The sequence below is a fragment of the Halichoeres trimaculatus genome, unplaced genomic scaffold (assembly GCF_033239565.1).
Source record: "Halichoeres trimaculatus isolate MK-OKI-2021-1 unplaced genomic scaffold, fHalTri1.1 fHalTri1_scaffold_23, whole genome shotgun sequence".
NCBI classification, from domain to species: Eukaryota; Metazoa; Chordata; class Actinopteri; order Labriformes; family Labridae; genus Halichoeres; species Halichoeres trimaculatus.
Window position 1 is genome coordinate 14,872,835 of NW_027437201.1, and position 22,442 is coordinate 14,895,276.

Below are 22,442 nucleotides of genomic sequence, written 5' to 3' on the forward strand. Positions count from 1 at the left end.
AGTCGAAATAAATGTTCAATCATTTATTCATGTATTTACAAATCTATAAAGAGCTACATGAAAAAATAATCTGTGATTTCATCCTGCAATCAGAAAGATGACAGAGACAGAAGGGAGGAGTGTATCAGTCCCTTCAAACAGTCAAAGACTCGGACAGTTTGTCATAAAACAGTTCATATTGGTCATATTTAGCACTGATCATTCACACATACAGACTACAGTAAATCTTTCCTTCTAGACGCTGATCACAGAAAAGAAAATCTGACGTTATTTCAACTTAAACTCAAAATCTGCCGGTAATTTCTTTTCCTCTCCACCCTGTTCTTTCTCACAGAGCTGCACATTATTCTTCATTTTCTCCTTAAACATTCCTCCTCATATATTAACATTCATTCCTGTGTGGGACATTTTTTTTAAAACATGACACAAAAGTGGCAAAAACCCTCAATTAAAACATAAAATCATCATATAATACTGTTTAACAGAGTTTAAAACGGGTCTGTTCAGTGTGACGACAAATAAAATCCAGAGAGCAGACGAACGGGCCGGAGGAGGAGATGAAGATGCTGATGATGAAGATGAGGATAGTGATGATGTTTATAGGTTGCTGAACAGTTCGTTCCTCTTGCTCCAGTCCATGGGCGGGGCTTTCTTGGCGGCTCGTTTCTGGTGGGCTCTCTCTTTGGCCTGAGCGAGGGACAGACCCAGACCCAAACTGTCGGCTGGCTCGGGGGTCCTCTCCACCTGAAGAGACACACACACAAAAACAGATTCACAAAGGTTCACTGCTTTGAATTCATTCTGTGCTTTTCATCTCTGAACAGGATTGTGTTCGTACTGCTTTTGCTCTCCGTATATCCTTTTTCTTCATCTAGTAAGTCTTATATTTTCTAACCTGACTTTTAAAAGAACTAAGGAAACAAACAAAGATGAAGGATTCAAATAATTGTAACTTAAGGTTTTTCCACACAAGAGCACATCCTGCAGAACACCTGAACACCTGTAACTTATTTCAATGTGCTCTGTACCTCGGCTGGTGCGGCTGCTGGCATGGAATTGTTGGACGAGGCACTTGAGCTCTGAGACACGGTGCGTTTAATCTCCTCCGCTGCAGCCTGAAAAACACAAGAAACACACGTTTAAGTCTAAAACAACCATCACATCTTCTAAAGTAATAACAGTAGGTCTTTTTTTCTGTAACACACTCCAGCAGGGGGCAGCAGAGCTCTCCTGTCAGTAAACTGGACACCCAGCAGGTTTTAATCACATCCTTCTCTCTTACTTATTAAAGCAGCGGCTCAGTGTCAGCACTAATCTGTGAGCAGGATGTTAAACTGGATGAAATATTAACACATGCTGCTGAGATGAGCCGTGGCCCCGTGTGACTGACTACATGTATGATTCGTAAACAGCTGCCGGGCTAAAAATAAACTCTGTAAGTGGCTTTGGACAAACGCTACAATATGCTGCATGACACAAAGAAGAGGCTGCTAACAGACACACAAACTGAAGCACAGCGGCTGCACTTTAATCCAGACTGTCCTCCTTTGATGGCCTTTCTATTCCCACTGATTAAACTTATAAACCTCTTAAGATGTTAACTGTAATTGACCGGCTGCTGTTTATTTCTATCTCTGTGGTTAGCTAAAGAAGACCTGAGGGGCAGAAGTGGAAACAAATCCCTTTTATTTGGGTCATTTCCCTTTGATTAGTTCAGTTCAGAAGAGAAATTAGGCCTGATACGTGAAAAAAAGTTCAAACCATTGCAAGTTTCTTCTTCTTTCTTTAGGATTTTTAACAGAAAATAACCTCTGATTTCTTTTGTGCTGATACAAACACTCTTCTTTAACTTGAAATAAAAGAACTAGTTAAAAAGTTTCAAGTACAGATTATAAAATACATAAAATAAACCTCTAAATAATATTACAATCTGTGACCACAGTTAAATTATAAAGATTCTGCAAATGAAGGAAAGTTGAGCAGGACTTTTTCTAAGATAAAACTTGTTTCGACAACAACAGTAAGAAACATTACACGCACATAATAAAGTATTTTTAGCAGGTATATATAAAAAAAATTAATTTTAACACTATGAATATAAAATATTCAGAATATTCCTTTTGGTTTTAATTTACTTTTAAGAGTACCTAAATTTAAAGTTTGACTTATTCCTGATTTTTTTGTGACTTGACATCAGGTAGGGAATTTTTCCATGGCTTATTTTGAGCCAGGTTTAACCTCCCGTCCTGAGTATTAGCTGATGAGGAACGATAACTTTTGGGAGGAAAAAAAAGCATCAAATAATATAAAACATAAGCTATTAAAAAATCATTTTATTTTTTTTCTTAAATGAAAAAGGTAACTAAAGAGACTCCTTGTGATCAATAAACATTTTTTCTTTATTTTGTGTTTTGATATGTTTTTCCACTGCCCTGAAGTTTTTGTGACATGTTTTTACTCTGATGTAAGAAGTGAGAGGAAAAAGTGACAGAAAAAATGACAGAAAAAAGTGGAAAAACTGGTAAAACAAGTTACTTTTTTCACTTGCTAACTGCTGCACAGGTTTGTACTCATGGTGAGTTTAAGTGAGGTCAGTCTCCTTATCTCATCTTCATGATGGGTCTTTGTTATTAATGAAACATAAGAAGGTCTAGACCTGTTCATGTTTTTTGTAAACTATCTTAAGATAACATTTGGTGCTGTATAAATAAAGATTGATTCAATTTTTCTTGTCAATTTTTTTATGGAACCCAAAAATAAAAAGAAATTATTATTCTGGAAATGTAAAAGAGAAGCTTTTAGGGTACGCCACATGTTCCTGTGTAAAGCATGGGTAAGAAAAATATTTTAATCAGTTTTAGAAAATGAATCACCTAAACTTGTTTTTCTTAATTGGCACCTCTTGGCTACCATATCTCTTTACATATTATCAAAGCAAAGCAGGGGAAGTTTTCGATTGTGTAGGTCAATCTATTTTTATTTCAAGTATTTGATGAAAGAAAGTGAGGGGCGTGCGCACACACACACACACACACACACACACACACACACACACACACACACACACACACACACACACACGAGAAGTGGTCATTAGCATTTACACTGCACTCTGTTACATAATTTGAGCTGAATGACTGATTGTTGGTTTTGTTGTTGCAGCAGAGAAAAAGAATGTCTGCATGTGTGTGTGTGTGTGTGTGGATGTGTGTGTGTGTGTGGGACCAGTGCTTGTTAGTCTTCTCATTAACATAATCCCCAACTCCCCCTGAGAGTTAAAGCCACTTCAATCCCGTGATCCTGGGGGAAACTAGTGAGCCAGGGAGGGAAACACACTCGGGTGAGCTCTGGTTGCCATGGTGAAGGGTCAGCCACAGTGTCACCACGGAGGCCAATCCACTTTTCCCATGTTGTCATTCTGTGTGTGTGTGTGAGTGTGTGTGTGAGTGTGTGTGTGTGAAGTATTTACTTTTGATAAACCCGCCATGCTGTGATGTTGGAATGCCACACCACCAACACAGAGCTGATACTGAGCGCTAATTAAAGGGATATTCCACCAATTTAAGAATGTAAAATACAAACATTGGGACACAGAGCGTCCTGCGAGAACGTGACTGATGATGTCACATCACTTTAACCACTCTGAGATCTTTTAACGTATTATAAATAAAGACATGGCAGAATGAGTCTAATTGGAAAAATTTGTGAAGTGCATTATGGGTAACGAAGGATCCATTGTCTTTAGGGTTTCAGAGGGGGGTATGGTACAGAAACAGGAGTGAGGGAGTGTCTCTGGGTGTAATCTGAGTCTTCCTTTAAAATGTTATCAGTCAGGCCCAGGTCTGTGTGTGTGTGTGTGTGTGTGTGTGTGTGTGTGTGTGTGTGTGTGTGTGTGTGTGTGTGTGTGTGTGTGTGTGTGTGTGTGTGTGTGTGTGTGTGTGTGTGTGTGAGATTTTTCAGGAGACACATGAAGACAGAGTGACGGCTTCATAACACTGACCAGAACTCGTAATCTGCTACCAGGAAAGTTCACAGAGGATCAGTAAGGCTTTCCCAGGTCGCTATCTGTAACTGTGTGAGAGTGTGTGTGTGTGTGTGTGTGTAAGAGAGTGTGAGTCCTCACCTCTTCCTCCTCTGATGCTCTCTCTAACACTGGCTCAGGCAGAGGTCCTGCAGGGGGGACAAGCATCATAACATCAGCTCTAAGCATGTGTACTGCTGTTTCCTTCTGACTGTGACTGTAGACATGAAATGCATTGTGGGTATTCATATGTCATACCCGTGAGGTGTTCCTCGGTCGGCAGGACGTTGCAGCGTTTGAAGAATTCTTCAGTTTCAGCATCGACCACCAGCAGGCTGCTCTCGTCTCCTCCAGCTTTGATGGCCGCCACGACCTCTGAGTGCTGCATACCGATGACGGACACGCCATTCACCTAAAGAAGAGGAGGATGAGGAGGAAGAGAGGGACAAGGATGGAAGGAGAATTAAAAAAAGATGGAGGGGAGGAAGATGAGGATGAAAGAAGGATGAAGAAGAGAAAGAAGAATGACGAGGAGAGGGTTAGGAAAGGAAAGAGGAGGGTTGGAAGTGGAGGAGGAGAGGGCAGAGAGGTTGTACAAAAAGAGAAGAAGAAGGGGAGAGTGAAGGAGGAGATGAAGGAGTAGGTGGATGAGGGGAGAGAAGGAAGGATGTGGTTTATGAAAATAATCAGACGATCAAAAGTTTCGTTACAAAAAAAAATAAATTCAATCTGTTTTTATTGTTAGAGCCACATCACATAACTCAGATACCTTCACATTTTTCTCACATCACGCAAGCTTTAAACTGAAACTGAAAACATGTTTCAGTTTAGTATTAGTGTGCTGAGCTACAGATCTTTGCTCGTTTGTTCAAGTTTAAAAGAAGTGAATGAAAAAACAGCTGACTGAGCCGTTCTGATGGAAACATCCAGTAACTGTTGTTTCAGAGCGCAGAGTACAAGCAAACTCCCAGAGCTGGAACTAATCAAGCATCCAGGGAGATAAGGCAGCCAGGAATTCCCGTGGGGAGGGAGATCCGAGGTTTGGATACTGTCAGGAATTTCACCCACTCCCACGCTGACTGTGGATATTACACAGGTGGTACAGAACACTCTGTTACAGCGACCCTCCTCTGACACTCTGACCTCATAAATCAAACTCAGGAGATCTGTTGAACAGGTACGAGGATGTATTTTCAACTTTCTGCTAAAATGTGTAAAAAAAAAAAAAAAACTACCCCTTTAACTTCTTCCATGTTGTGTTTGAAGCTTTATTCTTGAAGTCAGTAGTTACAGTTGTGGAGTTTCCTCATTCACATCCTCCTGCCCCCCCTGTTCTTTGTGCTGCACGTGAGCAAGCCTCAGACTGTGTGAGCAGCCTGTAATTCAGCCCTCAGACGCAGTAAGTGGATTAACTGTGACCCCGCTATGTTCTACAAGGCCAGCAGGTCCGGTCATGGCGCACATAGGGAGGGGAAACTAGTTTCTACCATAACACATGATGATAACACTTAACATATGGATAAACACACCTGAGCACACACACAAACCTATCCACATTACAGCTGCATGAACTCCCAGTCTAATAATAACCTAATACCTCCTGGGATTTCAGTTTGCCCACTCATGTAATAGGATTACAGCTGATACACATACAAACAAATCAAACTCTCCGTGTTATAAGAGTCTGATTCTGAGGGCCTGTTGTGTACCTGGATGATTTTATCCTTCGGTCTGAGCCCGGCTCTCTGAGCAGGAGAGTCCTCGTCCACGGCTCTGATGAACTGACCCGGTTTGGACTTATCACTGTGCAGGTTGAAGCCGTATCCGCTTGGTCCTTTCTTCATGTTGCAGAGACGAGGCCTCAGTCCGCCTCTGTCCTCCTGCAGACACACACAAGAGAGAAATATCAGAACTATTAAAGCCATTACTGATCATTTCACAATGTTTTGCAAGAGTCAAAAGCTTCAAAACAGCTTCAGAAACAAATCACTGCATTGTTTCATTATGAAGAAATCTATGCACGGTGAAGTTTAAGATTTATTCCTAAAATCTGAACAGATACTGTTGTGAAATGTGTGCTTTCCAGGTATTGCATCAAGTAGTTAGTGACAAATGATTCACAGTTAAGACTTTTCCTGTCCATGTGCTGCCAGAAAGAAGGGCTTGTTGATTTTTTAGAGTCTCACCTTCACTGAAAATAACAAGTTAAACAAAGGCTTCACTCAGACTTAATTTAAGAGTAAAACAACAGAAAGAGAAAGGTCCGTCTTCAATCAAAATAAAAAAGGAGATAAAAAAAACCCCACACTGATTGGTTTTAGTGACTTATTTCCTGACAGTTGAATAAATCCATGAGGATACAAACAGCTGTACAGAGGTCTGTTGCTGCATCATCATCTAAACTATATCATGTGATGTGAAACTAAAGCTGGATAATATACTGGGATATATAAAGTCTATATCTGAGAGAATGAAACTGCAGCAGCCTGCAGCGGAGGCTAATCCTGCTGTGACCTGTTCCTGGGGAAATAATCCCGTGTGCAGGTGAAGAACCTGCTTCTCCTGAAGCTGTGTGTCTCACTTTGTCTTCATGATGTTGCCACAAACTGTTTTTGAGACAGTGAGTTTCACAATTCTGTCCCTGGTTCATTTTAAAACTGTATGGAAGCCCATTACTGCAAAAACAATAACATGAAAATGCCAAAAAGAAAAAAAAAATTATGATGAGGAGCTTGCCGTCTTTATCCAACCTGCTACCTCATTTGACTTCACTTCTTGCAGATTTTTCCTAATATGTGACCTAAAACACTTTATGCAGCTTTTTTTAGACCTAAAGAGCGACTCAGCTGGCAGCCCAATTAAGGCAGGGTGTAGAGGATTTCAGATGTTTTCAGCATCTCTACCACTTGTAAATTCTTTAGTTTTAAAGAAAAAACCTCTCTGAAAGGACAAGCTAAAGAAAAACATTGAGAATCGTTAAAAAAAAAAAAAAAAAAAAAAAAAACTGAGCTGAAGTAGCAGCTCAGCTTGCAGCCTCCTGACATCACTTATAAGCTAAAAAGCATTCAGAAAACACAAACTTCAAACATTTGGCTACATTTTTTCAAGTTATTAACATACCCTTTTTGTTGGAGTAATATGGCAAAAACTATTGGAAAAACACTGATTTTGAACAGCAGACTGCCTAATTAGGAGGTTTAAAATAACAAAGTTGGTCCATTTTGTGAAGAAAACTTAGAAATTTACAAAACACAAAAGGAGAGACGCTGAAGTAACATACAAGTAGAGATATGCTGATGTGTTTTTTTCAGGGCCGATACCGATTTTTAGTAGTCAAGGAGGCCAATAACCAAAATTTGGAGTGGATATTCATTTACAATAAAACTGAAATACAGGTGTAAAAATTTTGAATAATACAAACTTGAACACTTGACTTTGTTTAAATGCCCTCAGGCATACGTTTTTAAAACAGCTCCCAGGCTAAGCAGCGTGTGTTATAAAGTTAAATGAAAACTTAAAAAAAAAAATAGCTCAATAAAGTTTTCTACAGTAAAGTTTTCCAAAAAATAGCGCTGTGTGTCACCAATCAGATAGTGGGTGACTGTGGGTGGGGCAATGCTAGATACAAAGTAGTGACTGTAGAATTGACAAATAAATAAAAAATAAATAAATAAAAATAAATAAAATAAAAATAAATAGATAAAAATAAATAAATGGATACAAATAAATAAATAAAATAAAATAAAATTATTAAAAAAATAAAAATTCAGAATATCAGCGCCAATAATCAGCCCGGTCGATTCCCTGTCTATTCCTAATTCCAGGACTCAGTTTAAAGAGTTTACAACCTATTGCTGTTTTTTTCTGACACAAAGGAAGTTAACTACATACTGAAATGATTCACTTTATCCCTGATGTTACATGTGCATGAGGCAGCAGCAGCAGTAATGGACACCTGCTGCTCTGATAAAAAACCTCCCCTCCCACCTGTCACCTGATAAACCTGCAGTTATCTCTGAGACATCCTCTGCTATCACAGGTTATCGCTGCCGTCGTTCTGGCAGGAGCGTGTTTGAGATGAGCCAGTGCAGCCTCAGCACACACACCCTCACTGTTACAGTTATGTATTAATCTCAGAGTTTATATGAAATCAGCAGGGTTGCTGATTGTTGGGTGAGTGTTCAGATGAGGTTGGACCTTTGGATGGAATCACACGTTTATGAGGGAGGAGCAGTAAATACGATAAGGATGATTTAACAGGTGAGGGCCAAAGTACAATCCTGGAAAACCTGAGAGCAGCTTTTCAGAAAAGAGCTCCACAATACATGCTGACATTCATCCATTCACACACTGTTTAACAACAAGCCACATGCTAATACAAGTCAACATTAACGGTCACACCTTTAGCACTCAGTCGGACTTCTTCAACCTCTTGCTCAAGGACACTCGGACAGGTGAGCAGGTGGGGCTAGGGATCAAACTGCTGACATTCAGATAAGTGGATGACCCGCCCTGCCTCCTGCTCCATATAGAACGACGTGTAAGTGAAAGGTCCTACGTGTTGTCAAAAGATCAGCGTTAGCAAGTTTTTTTCCCAGCACTAATTTTTAACTCCCTCATCCACGTCATAGTGCTGTCTCAGCTGTGGGATGTTTAAGCAAAAACACTGTGTGTATGTTCTGAATATAAACCACATCCAACACCAACATACGCTTAACAATACTTGGGTCACGATACAATAATATCACGATATCTCAATATAATATTCTACACAGTTTACTAATTGATTGGAAGCAACTTTGAAATAATAAAAGTCAGATGCATTGATTTATTCATACACTTAACTTAAAAACAAAGTGTGTCAAGTTTGTCACTTAAACTACTGTGACATTAAACTTATGCTGTAAAAAAATAATTGGGTGAAAGACGTGGTCAGTTGGTGAAACTTATAAATGTCACTTGGTGTAACCAATGTTACTCTTAAAAAATCTAATATTGCACAAATATGACTATGATTATTATTTTATCAGCCTACTATGCTGTAAAAACTAAACTTAAAATGATTTTAAAACAACTGACCCAAGAAAAAAGAGAAAGCATTGATGTTTACAGCATCAAAACCTACATCATCAAGCTTAGGAATAAAATATTTTGAATACACTTTGAGATTATATTTATTATATAGTTTATGGGCAACATACGGCAGAGTGTGTCTTCAGCGCCATCTACTGCAGTGGAGGTGCAGAAGGCGTATTATACTTCCATCTCACCTAAAATATGAGTTTTTATTTGAACAAAATATTGATATTAAGAGTTGAAATATTGATATCTTATCACAGGTCAAAGTACTGCGATATACTGCCGTATCAATACAGCAACACCTCCAGGGATGGGTACCAAATTAGGTACTTTTATAGGTACCTACCAAATTCTGTCAAGTATCAGGTACCATTTCACATAAAATCAAAAGGTACCATGTTTAGGTACCTTAATGCATCTTTGTGACTGTGAGGGAGTGGAAGAGTAGGCAATTCTCCATGCTGGACATGAACACAGCATTGCAAGGTTATATTTTGAGAATTGATATGTTAAGTTGAAAACATTTTTTTTTAATAAATGGATATTTTTTACCACATGAACACAAAAAGGACCAAAAATTGGTACTGTTGAGTACTGGTACTGATTGTACCGGGCATTGATACTGCATCTTTTCAAATGTGAAAGGTACCCATCCCTAAACACCTGTAACTTGAACTAATGTGAGCTCTGTGCTATAAAACTGTTCAACCACATTCAAACACTTGGCATGACAAGAGAGGGTAAATCCAACAAACTGAGATATATCTGCTCCTTATCACCTCCTTACATTGCATACTCAATTTATCATGTTGTGCATAATTAAAAAAAAGCGCGAATATATTTTTCTACTACAATTCAGTTTGTCTCTCAGTGTGCACAGGAAACCACAGCATCAGCAGAGCGGCACAGCACAGGAGTGCAGTGACAGCAGGAGCTCAGGGTAAAGTCCACCTCAGAGGCTCTTTGATACACTTTATACTACCTGTTGCTAAAGAAACGCACCCCTTAAGATAAAGACTGAACACACACCTCCTGAGGAGCATCTGCAGTGTGTGTGACACAAAGCTGACCAATAACATGCTAAGTACTGATGCCTGCAGCCAAAGTTTTAGTGTCATTATGATCATAACACAGAGATCTGTGCGACATGTTTCCCAAACAGAGAACAAAAACAGAATCTCATCATTGTGGGGAAATACTGAATGACGCTGCAGTTCCCAAACATGATGTGTGTAAGACTCTCTAATGTTGTGGATACATGAAAGATGAAGCTATAGAGGCAGAAACTGGAGTCAGAGCTGCAGTTTGTGCTGTTTCTGTAGCACACACACAACAAGAGCATGTCCCAACATGTCCCACCAACCAACAACATTCACCTGACTTGTTTTTGTGTTTGTACTTTGGCAAACTAAAATCTCAGTACTTTATATTTACAGTACAATTCAGGCAGTAGGGGCTCCGTCTGCAAGAGTTTGCACTGGAACAATCAAAGGTCTCTGGTTCAAGTCCCTGCATAGATCAAAGTTTTGAAGTTGGGCTGGCAGCTGAAGAAGAACTAGTTTATTTTCTGGGAACATCAAAATTGGCATCAAACCCTGAATTCACAGGCACAATTAGCTTTCCAAACATGGTGTCCATTGATGCTTCAAAACTCAGCTTCAGAGCCCTGTGAGAGACGTTCCTGAGGCTACGCTCAGGGCTCTTCAGCCTCTAACCCCTCAAAAAAGAGCGGCAGGAGACAAGCAACCCTCACGAATAGGCCAATCAAAAAACAAAACAAAAGCAAACAAAAAAGGTCTCAGGTTATTCATTTAGCATGAAAATCATACTACTTACTACTTACTTTTTTAATATTCTATGTTCTCGCTTTCCATGCCTTTTGACGGTATAGAAAACAGTGGATAGAGCGGGAAACAGGGTGAGAGTGGGGCATGACCTGTGGGGCCACAGGCTGGATTTGAACTCAAGCCACCTGCACAAGGGCAAACCTCATGGAGCACAACCTAAACCACTAGGCCATCTACACTCAAATTTCCCATAAGAAATCAGTCAAATCAGAAATCAGTCAGAAATCAGTCAGCTCATGTGTAAACAAAGGAACTATTCCAGAAAATTCACCGTGTATAAGCGAGCAGGGTGATGATGTGATGCCAGTGTGCGCACAAAATGTTGCATTCATAGAAAAGCAAACACTGCCATAGCATCAGGGTCTGTTGTTTTAAATTTGGAATTGTTATTGAAAGTGACATGTCACATCTTCCTCAAGCAGGTTGTCCTGAAATTTTCTGTTTTTCTTGTGTGAAAGGCACTGCAGTGAAACCAGGAAATACAAACTCAGCTGCACTTGACGGATGACATTTTGCACCAACCAGACATAAAATATCATACGCCACAAACACTCTCAGTGTGTGCAGCATTAGCCAAGTTACGGAGCAAGGCAGCGGGCGGTCCTCGTAAACATCCTGAGCTGGTTGAAATCAAAGGTTAATGGTTTTACAGCTTGTGTAGTTAAACATCAGATCCTCTGCTCCAACATAATGAGGAGTGACTTGTTGCTGAAGGACCTTGAACCGAAGCTTTTATCATCACCTCTAACACAATTCCACACAGAGCAAGGTTCTCTCTGCACAGGACGTCAATTATTCTTCAATTTTCAATCATTTAAAGATCGTTTCATTATTCAACAATAAGGGTTAGTTTGAGCGCAGCAGCAGCTTTCACATCAGCCTCGTGAAATAAGAGTCTGATTGCAACAGTCCACCTCAACAGGAAGAGTTACACAATGGACTTTAACAACTCCTCACTGAGTACAACTGTGTTCACACTAGGGAGGGAGAGTGTGCTTTATTGTGCTTGTAACACTACATACATAATATGATTGCACAATAAAATCACACATCTCCAATAAAACATCATAACACTCTGAACTTTTGGCATCAAAGGGGCAAAGTTGTGTTTCCCTGGATGAAGACCTGGGTTTAATGTTCGTCAGGGATCCACAGTAAACATGAGGTAATTTTCTTTTTCTATATATGAAAATCTTATCTGGTAAAAATCGACTTACGTCAGTAGGGCTGGGACTAGGGCTGAACGATTTTGGAAAATAATCTAATTGCGATTTTTTTTGGACCAATAATGCGATTGGGGGGACGTTTATCTTCTGCTTGTTCACTTAACACACGTTTTAAATAATTTTATAGTATGAATAACCAACAAAAGATACTGATAGCATTTAAACATTTTTTTTTTGCATTTCTTAATTGAAAAAGAAAAAAGAAAACTGTGAAAATTTACTGACCTCCAGTTGTCAGTGAGAGTAACAAACCATACAGAAAAAAGTGCCCATGGGGTATGGCTCTACAGTCTACTGGATAGATCTTTGTAGCCCACAGGGTTTTTTTTTTTGCCGGAAAATAACAGCATTTTGACTTTTGCTGGTTTTAGGTGGGAACAAGTACAAGTTACTATATTCCCTCCGGGTCTGTTTTGTTTTGTAATTGCAGCCTTTGCAATTTGAAAATTGCATTCTATTACATTGCGATGTCGGTTTAAAATCGATTAATTGTTCAGCCCTAGCTGGGACTTTCCTCTTTCCCCCGATATCTGCTTCTTTCACGATTTCTGGTGTCAATTCGATTTAAAAAGCAATTGTTTGATATTTCTAATTTTTAGTTTGCTTTTTTTTTAACACCAGACCATGTTAAAAAGTTGAATGATGATGATGATGATGATGTCTACAGACTATAAGTCAGGATTTGTTAAAGAAAAGAACACCAATATTTTGATTTTTTTCTCCCATCCCTGGAAGTTGGTTTTATTGACGTCTTAATAAGTCAATTTGCTTTATCACAACATGGCGGTACGCAAACCATCAACACAGGAAGAAGAAACTTGACATCAACAGTATGGATGATTTACACTGTTCCAGAGTAAGATTAAGAGAATCCAATTTACAAAACATGCTACAAAAACTGCGAGGAGGAAAGAAATGACCTCAGCTTTTGGCACAACACATCTTAAAATGTCAAAATCGCTACAAGCAGCATTGGTACGGATATAATGGCAAATGTCCGAGTGCTGATTTAGCAGATATTAAACTGTAAAAAAATTGGATGAACAGGAAAGTTGAAGGATTTCAGCATCTACTGGTGTATTTGGACCAGCATCCTGCTGATGGATCCCTACCTGTCCTGTATGATGTGATCTCTACTCTGACACAACGTGGATCAGAGGGACACAAGTTTGATCACCAGAGAGTTTGTCGAGATTTTGCTCATCAAGCATCCTTAATGTCACGCAACACTAAAACTACCAGTTTGTATTGTTTGTTGTAGAACACTAAGACATTTTTACATGAATAGTTTCTGCATGAATGCTGAACAGAGTTGTAAATCCAAATGCCTGGTGAAGAACTGGCTTTAAGTTGATTTCATGTGGAAGATATAACCTTACATAATCCACACAAACTTGCAGCATTGAGGTGTCATTAACCTGCTAAGACAAAAACAAACCATGCAGCTTCAGCTCTATAGCAACTCTACAGGGACAGGAAGTGGTTTTCTGAGGCTCCGCCCCGACAGCTCGTCCCCTGACAGAGGAAGACGCTTTTCGTGAGTGAGTGTGAAGCATGTGTGTGAAGCGTGTGTCTGTTTGTGGTTACAGAAGAGGCAATATGACGCTGAAGCATTAGCTGCCAGCCTTTGAGACCTCTGAAACCTCTCATAACGGATGTGTTGTGAGTTTGACCGAGGAGGTGATAAGAAGGATTAAGAGCAAGTGCAAAATGTTATAAATTTGGTGCCTGATAAAACTTTGGACCCCCACCCACCGCTAAGCTTTCTGAATGACATAAAGATTTTTTCAGATGCATTTATAAACTAAAAACCTTGATAAAAAAAAGTCATGGGGTTAAGGTCCAAAGCCCTGCATGGAGTTACAAAGAAAGCAAAGAGTTAAGAAGGTTAACTAAGGCATAGCTGCAAGGCTTCCATTCAAACAGAGCTCTTTTTCACTGCAGAGTCCTGATAACGTCACACTGACTGGACTAAAGTGGAACACATTATGTAATGTATGTCACACAAGCAAATGCGCATCGTGCAAAGCAAACTTAGGAATCTGGCAAAATTGTGTTGAAAATTCACTTGGATCTGTTAAATTTTGATACAAAAAAGGATCCATCAGCTTTGCAGAGTTTTGCTACAGATTTTGATAAAATAACGATGAAAGAATTGGCGTACATCGAGCATCCTGAGTGTTTCACCCCCTCAATCTGATTGGTCATGTATAATTTGACAGTTAAAGCTGCTGACAGTTCAGCGTTAAAAGCCCCATGACAAAGCCCTGTGTATAAATATATGCAGTATGACTTCAGTCAGTCTGACGGGAGCACAGACTTCAAAGTCTCTTTCCTAATTGCTTGAACTAAATCCTTGTCATGCCAATGATTGAATCTTGATGGATCTGCCGTCTTCCAGCAGTCCGATCAGAGCCCGAGGGACAAACTGATCCCAGTCAGAAACAGGACCTCAGATAAACTGGAGCATAAATGTTAAAAATGAAGGAGCAGCTGATTCTTGTCCTCTGCTGAGAATGAAAGGACTGTCAGAGAATCTCGCAGGGTTTCTGCATCCATGTGTTTGTTTAGATGACGTCAATGAGGAAACAGTGAGGCAGTGAAGAGCTCAGTCAGCTGACGTCAACAGGACGTTTATGGAGTTTGTTTTGGACGGGAGCCTGTTTGAAAAATCATCTGATGGAAAGTTCATTCAACATGACCAAGACTTAGACTCAGAGTCGACTTAAGATATCACTTATGTGCTCTTTACTCAGTCATGACTATAACTGCGCTTTATAAGAAGCAACCAATAACAAAGCAAGTGGTCAGATAAACATCCTCATTACAAAGGAAGTGTGGTTTAAAATGTCTAAAAATCAACATGTTGGATTTATAGAAGCTGCATCATTTCAAAAAAGTTCATATGAATGTCTGGAACATGCTCGAGTAAATCTGAGAATCGAAATTTTTGATGACTTTAACCAATCTTACTGTTGATAGATTACCAAGTACTATATCCACTAGTAACTTGGTATTAACATTGAGTTTTTTTTGTTCATTTTTTTACAACTTTATATATATATATATATATATATATTTATACATTTTTTACAACTTTAAATATATATATGTATATAGATATATATATATAAAGTCATAAAAAAATATTGTTTTATAATTAACGCAAAAAATCAATAAAAGACAGTTAAAATGAAAGACTGAAATGAATTAAGATTTTTGCAGGGATGACTTTCGCCTATGTACCCACTACTTTAACCCTGCCTTCTTTCTTTAAGACTTCATTTCAGCAGCAGTGCATTGATTTCATACCCTGATGAAACATTTTCCACATACAGCCCAAGCTGTGGGGTGCAGGTCACGGATCAGCTGTGATCCAGAACACCACAAGTTAGGAAACGAGAGGAGAAAAAGTCAAAGCACACACTCACTTTATGACCTTTTTCTGTGTGGGAATTTGTGCAAAAGTTGTGTCACAAACAGTTTTAGAAAAGACTGAACTGCCTTTATATCTGCTGCGCGCACAGACACACTGCTGTCTTTTCTCTGAGTCTATGCACAGAGGTTTATTAACTGTAAATCATCGATCTGTGGATCACATGCATCCAAACGGACGAAGGATCAGCTGCAATATTACTCTACACTACAAGCTGTGAAGCGCCCAGGCACATTTAATAAACACTCTGACTCAATAATACCAAACATTGGCTTCAACGTCTCATCTCAATGAGTTATTGAACTGCAGATCCAAGCTCCCCTCTAATCTATTCATGCTCTTTCATAGTTACAGAGATCTAATCAATGGAAAATAATGAGTTACATGACAATATTGTTGATTTACAGCGTTCCCTTCCCCTGAATCAGTACAACACCAGATTAATTGTTCCCTCCAACGTACATGAGCTCACTGATAAGAGACGATTACGAAATGCTGAAGAAGAAATTATCTCTTGGAGAGAAGGGGGAGCAGCCTCGAGGCCTTTAAACTGAGTGTGAGGATCAAAGTCTTCATACCACGGAGTAATCTTTCAAGGCAAGTGTGCCCAATAAAAGTACATCCATTTAAATTTCTGGGTGTGACAAAATCCCAGGAAGGATCCCTACAGAGAAAGATCTTTTAGTCAGAGAGTGAGATCAATTACCTCTAAAGGGTATCTCACAGCTATTACACCCTGCTCACTGATACTTAAAGCTCTCTTTTTGTGCAATCCAAAACTTTTTGTAGCTGTGAGTCAATGAAGATTTCCTTTCAGAGCTTTTCTTTGAGGATCTGTTATTTCAACATTTGACTTCTACACTTCTACAAGCACACGACAAACTGCTTTTTAATCCCGGTGAGACCCTCATCGAAGCCGAACCAACATGCGCAGTTCACTCCAGCACTATTGACCGTGCGTCTGCAGAGGCTGTGTAGGTATTTCAGGGTCAGCATGGCCTCCTTGTTGAGGCGTGAGAGTCCTCTCTGCTTTCCTCCCTTGCCCAGAAGCCTTTCTCCACATGCAAACACTACGGACAAAGCCTCTTTCTGCTGCTGGGCATCTCCATGGTGACCGATGGACGGCTCCTCGGTGTGGAGGAGGACTGAGCTGCTGGAGGCCAGGATGTTACCATAATATGATGACATGCTCACTTAGTTTGTGCTTTTATCTCTGAGGGGAGAGCGGTCTTTGAAGAAGCTGAAGCCCCACTTTTTGTTTGGATCATCACTACAAGGATGTGGCTCAGTCAGAGAGAGATAGTTTGATCACTAAATTCAATCCATGACGTGAAAGGAGCTATTGTTTGTGGCGTTAGAAGGGTTTGTTTCACGTCATCACTGGCCGGCCTACTCAAGTGTATCCCACAGGGAGGCCGACCATCAGTCAGGGTCAGCTCTGCCAAGTTTCACATCAGGAGGAATGTAGCTGGAGGTTTGCAGCATCCCAACTAGGCTGGCTGAGCTCTGACTTAAAGAGGTCTTAGAAAAGAGGAACAGAGACCAAACGGCACATTTAAATGTGGCTTAAAGTCCTTTACCCATCCAGCTGGCCACAAAAGTCCTCCATCTTTGCAATGCAACATATTGCCAGAAGCCGGACTATAGCTGCAGAGCTTAGACAAAAAGCTAGTTGCTGTCAGTTTCCAACACTTCAAAATACTCTTTTTATGTGCACCCCCGACCAAAGACTGTAAATAAAATGGATGTCCTCTTGCTCGGCTCAAAGTGAGGTCACCACAAAAACTGCTCCCCCTGTTGGCTGGCTGCAGTATAGGTAAATAAAAAAAAAAAAATCCATCTCCCCAGTCATTCCAGATGAGCTGTGGCCAAACTTTAAAAAAATGATTTCACCTTGTAGAAATGTTTCTCACATCCGATTGTTGTGGTGGTTTGAAGATATCATTGGGCTGCCCTGTATTCAAGTCCTCTTTTTTCTGAAAAGTTTAGTTTTCATCAGTTATAAGAAGTTAAAAACAAGGCTTTACACCAATTTAACAATGATTGACAGCTGACGTTCTTCTGTATTTTTTGAGGGGGGGGGATATGTTATTTTTATATATATAAAATATGTTATTCTTATATAAAATATTATATTTTTGTCACCTGGTTCCACTCCCTCATAGCCTCTACTGTGCAGACTGTGACTGCACAACAGCTGCCAATGGTGGCACCTATGACGGGGGTATTTTGGCTTCAAAACAGTACAACGGTAAATAGCAAAACAACACTGTCCACTCTACATATAGTACATGATCCCGACATGTTGAAGCATGTTGTTGAGGTTAAGGGTTGGGTACAGATTTGGGTACTTTTATAGGTACCAACCAAATTCTGTCAAAAGTACCAATTCACGTAAAATCAAAAGGTACCTAAACTTATCCTTGTGACTGTGAGTGACTGGAAGAGTAGGCGATCCATGCTGGACATACACAGCTTTGCAAGGTTACATATTGAAGAATAAATATGTTAAATTGAATAAATAAGATTTTATCTATGAAAAAAAATGTTATTTTTTACACATTAACACAAAAAAGTACCAAAATTGGTACTGTTGAGTACCAAAACCTATTGCCAGGTACCAGGCATTGGTACTGTATTGTTTCAAATGTGAAAAGTACCCAACCCTAGTTGAGGTGCACATAGTCAATGTTCAATTATCCAACCAATGTCCAAATATTGATTATAAACAGAAAATACTGTACATCTCCCTCAAAATGTAGCAGATCTCATTTCATTGAAATATGGAAAAGCGTATGACCGTTCAAGTTGTAATCTGTGGTTTATTTGCAGTGGAGTTTATGTCTGACAGTCTATAACTTATCAGCCACAGCAGCATGTAAAACATAAAGCCCTATAAAGCTGAACAAACAGTGAGTCTGAGCCTCAGGTTAGTTAACAGTGTGAAGTCAGTCAAACACACTGAATCCAAACCTTTCCTGTTCTGCTCGTATCTGACCCCAGACTCCTTCCTGCAGTCTAAAAATAAAAGGAATCCCATTATTTTAGTAATCCCTAAATAAAACCACCTCACATTTTCAGAGCTCGACAGCAGCTAAATTCCTCCACAATGAGGCCATTTTGCATTCCTGTTACACAAGGTTTAGACTAAAGGCCAGACTTTCCACCAGCTATAACTTCACAGCCATGTTTATGAAGGTTTGAAACATACATATCATTTTGTTTCATAACAGACAACAAAAGCCTTTTCTCACAATGGTACAGGATTACTGTAATCCAGGAAAAGAAATGTGTTTCAAAGAACTTCAAAGTTGCTCCAGGAGCTTGATGTGGGTTCAGCGCCTGAAAGGCCAACAGTGTCTCACCTCTGTTACAATCCAACCTCCAACAAAACTCTGTAAAAAGCATTCTAATCTAGATCGAGATGAGTGGTCTTTATCTTTTCGGACCCTTGGTACCATCACAGCTGTGTGAAATAAAGTCAAATATCCTACCATCACTTACCACCTTTCATTTCCATCTATTTATCTGTAACTTTAGCCAGTTGTCTATTTATCTACCACAACTTTGGCTTATTATTTTTACTTTAACTTTATGCTAAATACCCCAACCATTGATTAATTATTTTTCTAAACAAATTAAGGTAATAGAATAGTTTGTTTAAACAACAGGCCAAAAGAATCACCTAAGAAAAGACACATAGATAAACTCAATGGATGCTTTCCAATAATTTCCTCATTACTTCATCATTGGTTTGTTAAATAATGTTTGCTGTCTGTTTCTCTTTCCCTTTTGGCTCACTGCTAATCTGTCAGTCTTGATTTAACCAAACTATTTCAATCGTGTTTCACTACTTTTTAATCTCCCGTGAGGAATTTTTAGCAGGTTACAAAACAGACTGAAACTATCATAAAACTTGAGGCACTTTCTGAAACATTTTCGTTTGTTGCATCATGATCGCACAGGTGAGTAAATCTCATCCCATCAAGTGTGAAATTGTTATAAACCAACAAAACCTGCAGAGTTAACTCCATCAGTCATCTTTTTGAATCAGGGTGGGTATTGGATGTTAAATCCTGCCTACACAGGATCAAGATTGTTAGTTTTTGCTCTTCTTCCATCACTGAACAATGGAAAAAACTCTCAGCATGTTATTAAAGTTACCAGAATACATATTCAGACTAAATTCTTCATATTCAAACAAATTTCGTCAGATTTGTATTTTGTGTTTTGAGTTTAAAGGGTTATGTTGAGTTTAAAGCTGGTAGCTAAATAAGAGCCATTTCAAGCAAACAACTCATTGTGGAATTAATTATCTGTTTTATTGATCGATTCATTAACCAATTAACTATCAAAATAAAGCTGTCATCTAACAGTTCCTCAGTGCAGCTTTAAGTTTTGCACCTGTTTCTTTGAGCTTGCCATTTTAACCCTTAAAAAAATGTTAGACAAACTTTTTAAAATCCTAATCGATGGCTAGCAACTGGTTTCATCTTAACTTTAACCATTAAGTAAGCTCTTTTGACCACCTTTGTGGTGTTATAGATGCTTCGGATGTGTGTGTGATAATAGTACTATTTTTATCCCATTGTGCCATCCTTTAGAGCCTGTTCTGATTTTGATAACAGCTTTCAAAAAAAGAGAGGCAACTTCTGTTTGACATGCATTAAAAGTGGCAAAGCTTGCGGTCCAACAAGCCAAACCAGACGGGGAATTCAAGACGGGGAATTTACTGACAGACCTCATATGACAAAGAGTCTGTTCACCGGGAGAGAGCAGAAGCCTGGCATGTTTCACTGAGTTGTGTCACTTCTCTGTCTGAGCTTACATCCTTTCACTTTGCACTGGAAGTAACTACTTAATGAGGGATCTAGTTCCAAATAACCTTTGCAGCTTAAAGGTAAAACTTGCCTCAGAGCAGAGAGGACAATAAAGCCTCACTGTGGTTTCCACTGGTGCCTATGTCAACACTGAAAGCCATAATGTTTATAACACAGGAGGTTATCTCTTCCACATCTCTGGACATGTTTGAGTATTAAAATTTATTCTGTGTAACAATGATAATGGACGCTGTACAATGTTATGACTGTCTCTATGGGATTGTGCCTGTCTTGACATTAACTTAGACCCTTAACTTGACATTTCTGATATTTTTTTCACATTTATGATGTCTTGTTGAAAAAGTTTATTGTAGGGATGTAACTTTTAAGTAAGTGGACCTTCACTTACGCGTCACACCCTGAACCAAAGGCTGAAAAGGAAATTTCTTGAGCGTTTTAAGAAATCAAATGTCACTGTATACACTGTAAAATGTACAAAAGTACAGGTATAGAGGTAAAAAGCTGACATTTGGCATGACAGTTCTCAAAGTTTGATAGTTGTTGAGTTTGAAGACTGAGAAAATGCGATAAATTGTTATTAGTCCGAGTTATGAAATGTTTTGCTATGGTATAATGTATTTCTCAATGAGTTTTTCCCCTTCTATAACAGTTCAGTTTCTCAGCAAAGAAACTGCTGGAAAAAACTGATGTAACACCAAGTAAACTGATTTATATCACACTCACTGATCCAAGGGCCGAGATCTAACCTCTGTCATATGTTTCCAATTATTTTTCATATATTTGACTCTTTCCAACTTAAAATCAACCTTTTCATCCAGTAGTGTACTTACATTTATAGAAATGACATCTCTACACATTGAGAGCAGAGGGCTGAACTTTGATCTGAGAGTTTTCCAGGCACAGTGTAACGGGTTAATTAAAGTCTCCCAGGACAGGGATAATTTATATTAAAAGCGATGGCTCATCATTATAAATCAAACTGAAGTCTGGTTTGTGGTTACCTTGATGCTGGAGCTGACACTCAGCCTCTCGGACCTCACCGAGGAAGTGTCCCCGTTCTCCCCCGGGGCAGGGGTGGACCCCCTCGGGGTGCCGTTGCTCTGTGTGTCCCCACGGTCTGAGTCGTTGTCCCCACCCGGCAGGGGAATCCCATCCGTGACATACTCTTTCCGGCACTGCAGATTGTGTTTCTTCAGCAGCTCAGCCGTGTCAGCGTCCACAACGATCAGCTCCAGCGCCCCGACAGTGGCCCGTATCCTCGCCACCACCTGCTGATGGCTCTCGCCCTCTACGCTCTCTCCGTTCACGAACGACAGTCGGTCTCCCGCGAGGAGCCCGGCTTCACAGGCGGGAGTGTCGGGCTCCACGAGCCGGATGAACTGCCCTGTCTTTCCCTTCTCTCCGTGGAGATGGAACCCGTAGCCGCTGGGACTTTTCTCCAACACACACAATCTCGGTCGGAGGTGAGACATGTTTCAAAACTCGTACCCTCACTTCAAACCACTTCAAAGTTTTGAATGATTACTTAAAAATGACCACGCAGGAAAAGTGGCACCTGTTGCGTACACGGAACTGAGTCACAGTAAACTTTCCACCGATAAAGCTTCGTTTTCACTCCACCCGCCCTCCTCCCGATCCTCCCCTCCAAACTGCTGTGTTGCAATCTGCTCTCTAACATCCAATCCGACCGCGGCTCGTCTCACGAACAGCCGTCAAGATAACGCGATAACTGCCAATCAGGCTAAAAAGATTTCAAAATAAAAGTTTGAAATTTTTTGCAGGAATATACAAACCACGGAGTAAAAAAAAGGTCCTCATACAACCTTGAAACAACCAGGCTACGGAAAAAAATACATTAAAAATAATTTCCATACATTTGATATTTAGGTATTTCTTATTTTTGAATTTTCAAATCTCCATTTTAAAGTTTTTTTTATGTTGTCATATGTATGTCATATATTTTCACAAAAAAAGCAAAAAAAAAAATAAAAT

At 39.6% G+C, this 22,442-nt stretch overlaps 1 protein-coding gene across 1 annotated transcript; it reads right to left on the reverse strand.

Moving 5' to 3' along the window:
• Positions 1-42: 42 nt before the first annotated feature.
• On the reverse strand, positions 43-22,124 carry nherf1a (NHERF family PDZ scaffold protein 1a). Its single transcript, XM_074663191.1, has 6 exons — positions 21,452-22,124; positions 5,731-5,901; positions 4,280-4,433; positions 4,124-4,170; positions 1,029-1,115; positions 43-744 (listed from the first exon to the last, which is right to left on the reverse strand). The coding sequence occupies exons 1-6, from the start codon at positions 21,920-21,922 to the stop codon at positions 598-600; spliced, it is 1,077 nt and encodes a 358-aa protein (XP_074519292.1). The 5' UTR covers positions 21,923-22,124; the 3' UTR covers positions 43-597.
• Between the last annotated feature and the right edge of the window lie 318 nt (positions 22,125-22,442).